General features: G+C 47.1%; 1 protein-coding gene across 1 annotated transcript; it reads left to right on the top strand.

Moving 5' to 3' along the window:
- Positions 1-410: 410 nt before the first annotated feature.
- LOC125925083 (cytochrome c oxidase assembly protein COX20, mitochondrial) lies at positions 411-8,135 on the top strand. The gene is made up of 4 exons (XM_049633817.1): positions 411-501; positions 6,948-7,062; positions 7,158-7,221; positions 7,889-8,135. The coding sequence occupies exons 1-4, from the start codon at positions 460-462 to the stop codon at positions 8,064-8,066; spliced, it is 399 nt and encodes a 132-aa protein (XP_049489774.1). The 5' UTR covers positions 411-459; the 3' UTR covers positions 8,067-8,135.
- Positions 8,136-8,168: the final 33 nt, after the last annotated feature.

The raw sequence follows: 8,168 nt of genomic DNA, 5'->3' as shown, positions 1-8,168 counted from the left end.
CGGCGGCGGCGCGCCCGCTCTCCGCGCCGCGGACCCGCCTCGCGCGCGCGCGCCCGGCACCCAGGCACGCGCGCGCGCGCCCGGCGGCCGACGGTTAGAAATGGCGGTCGGGGCGGAAGGAGGGGGCTGGGGCGGGAAGCGGCGCAGCCTCGAGGCGCCAGGGTTTTGTTTTGCCCCCGCCCCGCCGAGGATCCCAGTGCAGGGCTGTTTCACGAGCCCTCCTTCTCTCACGGCCCCGGCCCCCCGGACTGCGGAGACCCCCTTGTGGAGAAGGCGTCACCCGCCCGTTTGAACAAAGGAGACGGCCCCCCAACCCAGGCGGCGGCCCTGCGCGGCCACTACGGAGACGGCAGAAACCTGCCCTAAAATGGCGGCCGGCGCGCGGGGGCGGGGCTGGCGGGGGAGGGGGCTTCCGCTCGCGGCGCGGGCGGGGCGGGGCGCAGGCGCCCTCCGGAGGCCATGGCCGCCGCGCCGGAGCCCGGCGAGCCCGCCAAGGGGAAGGTAAAGGGGCGCGCGGGCCGGGGGCCGGCGGTGGGGGGAGGCCACCCGCCGGGACGCGGGTTCCGGAGAGTTACCGTCCCCGCCCCGACATTTCTAGCCGCAGCGTCCTGACGAAAGTGTCCGGGACTCGGGGGCGGAGGGGACCGAGCGGCACCGGCAGTGACCGTGACACGGGCTGGCGGCACTGAAGGAGAGCGTAGACGGCCGGGGGCCCTGCACCGCCATGTGCTGGTCGCGGTGAAGAGCGTTTGCGCGCTCCCCGAGCACCGGTGCCTGGCCTTGCAGATTATGTCCTGAGCACGACACACGGGGACTCCGGAGTGCCGAGGAAGGGAAACTTGGTTAGATTCCGGGGAACTGCTGCGCACAGCAGGCGGAGGGCGGGTAAAGACTGAGGTTTTCCCCGTTTGCGTGCGCTCACCTGCAAACTGCACCATTTCACGTCTGCGGAAGATGCAGTCGCTGCGGCGCGTTGCTCCCAGGATAAAAGCCGAATTCCGTGGCCTGTAGTACAAAGCCCTCACGTAGCCCCTAACCGTGCAGCCTGTGTGATTCCTCTCCCTTCCAATTGCACCAAAGCTACCCGAGGCTCTAGACACAGGGGGCTTGGAAAAGGAGGGCGGTTTCTCCTAAAGGGCCTCCTGACTCCCCAAAGCAGACCCGGCACCTTCCACTTAGCTACATCATTCCCGCACTCATGATACTGGATGTGCATCATTTATGTCGTCTTCCTCTTGGGCTCCTTCAGGGAACCCAATTTATATATCCTCGGTGCTGACCGAATAACGGATGTTCAGAAAATGGAAGAAAACATTTTTTTCAATAGAGAGCTTGTAGAGATGCTCACTTTGGATCAATAATGAACAAATACGCAAGAACTACTGTGTGCCAGAACGGTCCTAATCTACAGTTTTAGGATAGTCTCTGCTCAGCTTGGAAATTTTGCTACTTCAGTTACTGCTTCTCTGGGGATTTTTCCTTTAAATTTGGCTCAAGTCATCAGATGGTTAATATGAACAAATGTTGGATATTTCCATGTTGAATATCAAAACATATTTGTCAGTTTCTACACTATTAGTGCCTTTTTTTTTTTTAATGCCTCATATACTATTTGGAGTATACGTCATGTAACCAAATGTACCCCAATTTAAAAGTTGTTTATTTCAAGAGGCACCATAACTGTAAGCACTGGCATCTTAAATAGGGCTTTTATCCCTCTGTTTGTTACCTTTGACAGATGACTGCTATCATTTAAGGGTGCAAAGTATGGTTTAGCCATTGAAAATTTAAAAATTTAATGAAAAAAAAAACTATTGACCTATTTAATTGGTCCATCATTAGTAAAACAAAATACTGTAGTTGGTGAAAAGAAGGCTTAGGTACAAGCCGCAAAACTGAACACCACCAGATTTATGTGGCAAGGTTGGGAGGGGGGGAAAAAGCTTACTCATAAAACACTAGTACCTATCAAAGCTCATACAAAGAGATTACAAAATTTATGTAGCATAAGCTATGACTGAATTAGTAGCCCAGGGTGGTGTCAGAAAAGGAAGCTTGCAGTTCTTTTTAAAGAATTATTCAGTGATCATTCCAGTGTAATCTAGGGATTATTAGCATCAGCAAACCTAAGATAAAAATGGGAGTTAATCAAGCTGATAGAACTAACCCTTAAAAACTTTCTGCCCCCATTCTTTGCTCTCCAGGAAACTTTAAAATACAAAATTTGGTACTGGCCTACCAGGAAAGCACTGTAGGCAAATTCTGAATTTATCAACCCATTCAAAAAGTATTTACAGAGTACCTACTGAGTATTAGGCACTTGGTGCCAAAGACACAGCCTTGATCAAAACAGGCAAAATGTTCCTTGTGGAACTTCCATTGTGCTGCAGGACTCAGACAAAAGGGAAACCAGAATTTCAGCTACTGACTCAACCACGCAAAGATCCAGGAGAAGAAAGGCAGTGTGTGCTAAGGAAGAACCATCTGGGTCGGTGTACCTAGACCAGAGGATGAGAGAGTGGGGGCCTTCACGACAGTAGTAAGGAAGGCATGGGGGATTTAAAAGGATGATGGTCTGTGAAGATACTATGAGGGATGATGGTAGCCTGGTAGGAGCAGCGGAGGTGAATTCAGTTCAGGATGTGTTTGGTTCAGGTATGTCCCAGACTTGCCAACACATTGGACATGGGTTTGATGAAGGATTCAAGGATGATGGTGCCTAGGTTTTTGGTCCGCAAATTGGTGGAGGAGTGATGCCTGAAAAGTAATTCTAATTTGGAAGTATCAATTTCAAGGTGCTTCTCCGACATACACAAGGCATCGCTAGACAGATGAATGGGGAAATGAAAGCTTGGGAGAGGTTAGGTGTGATTTACAAATATGGGGAGTCGCCATCATGCAAATGGCATTTAATTGAAAGCCTACATTTGGGAGCGCCAAAGGGCAGTCAGTGCGAGAGGTCATCGGAGGAGGGAACAGCAGAACTGCCAGGAATGGCCAGCAAGGTAGAAAACCAGGAGGCGCTGTCCCTCCCATCTGAAGCCAAGGAAAGCGTTTTGAAAACAAACGGTGGCCCGTGCCAGGTGTGCTGATGGGAGTACGGCAGGTTTTATGGTGTCTCACGCAGGCTTCTGCAGTGCAGCGTAGGGATAAATGCTCTTTGAAGTGAGTTAAAAGGAGGGGAGGTTAACTTTAGCTTTGCAGTGAGAGGGAGCAGAAAAATGGGATTGTACCTTAGGCGGCTTGTTGGGGAGAGGGGTGCCAAGAGAGGAGGGGTTTTGTTTTTAGCCCGGAGAGGAAAAATAATGGTGCAAACGAAGGGGTAACCACATTTGCACCATTTTTGAGTGGTCAGGAGGAACCCACTGCAGTTAGGACTGGTTTGAAATAGGAAGGCACCCATTTCATCCGGCGCATCGGGAGGAAAGTATGTACCGGCCCTTGATGCAGTGGGAAATGGGGTGCCTCTATAGTTCAGTCTATTTCCTATAAATTATTAAACTGGCATGCTGGCTTAGAAATCTTTTGAGCATCCCTAATTCCATTAAGGTGAGCTGGAAAAGCTGCTTTTCCAAATCTAAGCTTAAAATTTTTATGGGGCACCTGGCTGATTCAGTCAGTAGAGCATGTAAACACTTAATCTTGGGGTCGTGAGTTCGAACCCCACGTTGGGCAGAAGAGTGTTTTTTAAAAAAATCTTAACATAAATAGTACTCCAAAGGGACTTACGGCTTGAGCCCTTTAATTTACATTTCTGAGCCTTACAATTCAGTGTACTTTCTAAAAGCGTTCTATGTGCTTAAGACTGGTTTTTCATTAATTTTCCTATACTTGCTTTTAAGTAATCAGTCTAAACTCCAGCTTTACTGGGAAGCTGAGAATTCTCTACCAGTGAAGGGAAGATTGGGCTCTTAGAAGTCTGTGCACTCTCACCCAGTTTTGGTACAAACTGCCTATCTGTACTTAGTACTTACTCCCGAGATGTGTGACCTTTGGAAAACGTCCCCCGATTTCATTTATGAAAACAAAAGAAAGGGTTAAGGATGTGGGAAGGACAAGCTTTGGAGGTCAGGCAGACTTACTTCCACGTCCTCTCTGACCTCTCTGCAGCAGGTCACAGCCAGGCTCAGAGGTCTCCTCACATTGAGAGGTTGTGACAAGGGATGTAAAGGGCCTGGAAGGACAACTCCCACCCCAGCTCTAAATTACTGTTGTTTAATTAGACCAGTGTTGGTTTCTTAACTTTAGCACAAACCAGTTTTGTTGGATGTGGTGCTGATAAATGTAGTGTGGAATGTTTGGCAGCAGCATCCTTGGCCTGTAGCCACATGTTGGTTTTCTAGAAGATTCCATTTTATAAAGTAGATGTAACTTCTTTTAAGGGGTCTTTTAAAATAAGACTATTTTGAATCACCTCCCTTTTTAACATTTACTTTTCTTAACAGTATCTAAAAGCTGTCCCTGATCTGGTAAGATTCATAGAAGGTGGGGGGGGGACCCTGAAACTTTCTAAACCTAGATCTCCACGGCCCATCCCAGAATCTGAAGGCAGATTTGAAAACCTCTAAACTGAAAAAAGGTAAGTTTCCTAGCTGACTTAGTGCTATTTCATATATTTGCAAAGGTATTTTACTTTATAAAGAACTGGGGTTGGTAGCAATTTGCCTAAGTACCCCCAGAAACGTTTCGTCTGCAGATCCTGCCCGGTAGGACTCGGGCACGGAAGGGAATCCACATGAAAAAAGCCATTCATAGAGTGATGTGTGCAGTGGCCAACCCGATCGTTCCTTTTATTCTTAGGATGTCTCTGCCCAAACGTGCAAGCCATAGTGACTTCCTACCCTGTGGCAGACCTGAGAAAATGGGCACAAACCACCCCTTCTGGTCTTCCCCTAGGTAAACGGGCTGGTCTGAAGACGAGGGCATTAGCCCTGGACTGCAGTGGGGAGCCCTGTCTGCAGAGCAGCGCATACCCTCCCTACCTGCCATGCCTGTTCTGTCCCCCTTGGCTTTTTGAGCTGATGGGGGACAAGCGGAGTTTTCCTAAATCAAATGAACTGCTAGAAACAGAATCAACCTCTTTGAAAACACAGGGACGTATTAAGTTTGTACTGAAGAGCTTTTACAATTAAGTCGGCAACATGTATCCACCAAGCAGCATTAGGGGTGTGTGTCTGGAATGGGGGAACAGGGAGAGAGAAGAAAATGGGATAATCAAGAAGATACATAATTTCAGCTTTATTGTTAACCAAATCACACTTCTTGCCTGGCAGCAGCTTGAGCCAAAGCAGCAAACACAGGAGGAAATACAAACAAGAGTATCTTCATAATTCAACCTTTAATCTGATTTGCCATTTACTGCCCTTTTCCCATTCTTTCCGGATCTTTCCCTCCTCCTACAGAATCCTGCCTCACACCATGCTGTTCACAAATTATTCATTGAAACGTTTTAAAATATTTACTAAGAGGGCGTGCGTGTGCACACACACATTGGGGGAGGAGAGAATCGCAAGCAGGTTGTGCTGTCCGTGCAGGGCTGGATGCGGGGCTCCATCCGTGACCCTGGGATCACGACCTGCGCCGAAATCAGGGGTCAGACACTTAGCTGAGCCACCCCAGGTGCCCCATAACTGAAACCTTTATTTTTTTAAATGTTTATTTTTGAGAGAGAACGCGAGTGGGGGAGGGGCAGAGAGCCGGGGACAAAGGATCTGAAGTGGGCTCGGCAGTGACAGCTGCGGGGCTGACAGCAGACAGCCTGATGTGGGGCTCAGACTCAATCAGACCTGAGCCAAGGTTGGGACACTTAACTGACTGAGCCACCCAGGCACCCCCATGACTGAAACCTTTATATGGACAAGTCTGCTTCCTTTTTTCAAAGTCTGTTACCGAAAACTTGCATTTACTCATGTTTTAGGAAACCGTCTCATTGTTTTCTAAGTCCTTCTTACGTAGGCATGCCAGAGTGAAGCAAGTGTGACTTTAAAAAAAAAAATTGTGTCCTGCCTTCCCCAAACCCCGAAAGTCGAGTTCCATTGGATATTCACACTAAGCACGTGAGGCTAAGCTGAGCAGTATGTTTTTTAATCAGGAAGAGCAAGTCCATACATCCATGCAGACTGTAGAAAAAGAAGGCAAGGTTCATCTTAGCACCCGAAGGAACTTAAATCCTCTCCTAGCCTGATGCCTTTCATTATAGATCGAGGGCCACAGACATTAAAGAATACACATATATCCCACAGGCTGTAGAAGTCGGTGGCAGAGCTGACAGAGAAACCCACCTGCACGTTTCCACGGCTTTCCCCATGACGCCTCCCCCACCCCTCAGTGCCGTGTGCTATCAACAAAGACTCAAATACAGTCCAGCACAATTTCTTATCACAGGCAAGGAAACAGACCAAGAAATAGTGCACGTTTATCTTCACGTGAAATACTTTCATGAACAAAATTGATGTTCACCTGATACCAATAAAATCCGAAGTCCTTGTTGACTTTAAAACAAACGGCACTATAGTCTCATAAGCAAGCGCGGCTGAGTATTTACTTTTACCATTCTGTGCTTCCCGAGGTATGGGAAGCAAAGTGTTGCTTAATTTCAGTGATCACCAGATTCCCACCAGATAATTTCATTGATGTTTAAACGATCAATGATCAGAGTGACGGATGCTCTTATTTCCAAATCAGTCAACCGGCAAATTGTGGTATTAACACCATACTTTAATTCGTTTAGATGTTTAAGTTGTCCTGTTGTAATGGGGTTTTCTAATCAGATTCTCCAGGTTTCCCACATTTAGAGATTCAGACTGTGGGCCAAAGCCCGATGACCAAAGATGGTAAGTGGGTTCACGGTTGTCACACAGCACATAGCCTAGAGTTTCTAATCTTTGCCAAACCACCCAGAAATAAAATATTTTGTTCAATCCAGGTTCTTTTCTATTTTATCCTAGACCTTTAAGCTCCTAGGAATTTTGGATGTCGAGAACATCCCCTGTGCACGAGATTCAGTATTATATGGTTCATTAGGATCTGTTGTGGCTGGCCTTGGACATTTTTTGTTAACTAGTGAGTATCTGTTTTTCTCTACGTGTGGTGAACATTTCCTAGAGGGACTAGTATGTAATGTTTAATTACGATGGTCATGTTATGCTTTTTGACAGGTAGGATTAGAAGATCGTGTGATGTTGGAGTAGGAGGATTTATCTTGGTGACATTAGGATGCTGGTATGTGTACTAAGTAATTCCAGAATATCCAGGATGGTGATAGGTCTCTCCAGTTCAAGCACATGCTCTTTTCTGAGCCACCTCCCACTAGAAGACTCCCCCCACCCCTGTGCCTTTATATCTTTTAAATGTGCGTATGTAGACGCATTTTATACCATTCGTCAGATGAACGGACGAATGCAGGACATTCCGTCAACACCGAGTTAGGACTTGTACTTTAGGGAAGGCCTCAACCTTCTACACGCTCACTTCCGGCTTATGGCATCACAGCTGAAAATGCTACTTTAAGAGTGTGTTCACAACTACTGGCACAACACATGCATGAATCTGATGATGGGTTTTCTTAAGGGGGGCGGGGGGAGCCAGACCCAGAGGACCCAGAGGACCCAGAGGACATCATACATATGAGGTTCTACAAGTAAAACTAAGCTAAAGGTCATGAAAGTCCTCATTTTATGTAAAGCATACCTTAATAATAATGTGCTCATAGGTATTCTTGACATCAAACTACCCCCCACAAACAGTACTCCAAATTAGAATGGTGGTATTTTCAGTCTTGGAATAGTCATCTGTAAGGCCTCTTGAATTTTGTTACTACAGACATCACACTTGTCTCTAGAAGAACTTTCTATGAAGAAAGACTTAACTCCTGTTCTTTTCTTACAAGGTTCCACTGTAGGTATAATTATGCAAAGCTAAGAATCCAGGAAAGAATGGCCAGAGAAGGAATTAAAAATAAGATTTTATATGAAAGTACCCACCTTGATCCTCAAAGAAAACCAGCCAACGGCAACGGCGGCAGTGGGGTGACCTCGAGCACAGAAAACCCAGCTACAACTCACTGAGGTCCACGCTAGTACACCTTGTACGTGCCGTGACTTTCAATCAAGTAAATAAAGCGTGTGTTAGTTGTAGTCTCTTTTTCCTACACTTGTGTGAACACACAC

This window comes from Panthera uncia, chromosome F1, assembly GCF_023721935.1.
Source record: "Panthera uncia isolate 11264 chromosome F1, Puncia_PCG_1.0, whole genome shotgun sequence".
NCBI lineage: Eukaryota > Metazoa > Chordata > Mammalia > Carnivora > Felidae > Panthera > Panthera uncia.
This window is presented reverse-complemented; position numbering and strand designations above follow the sequence as displayed.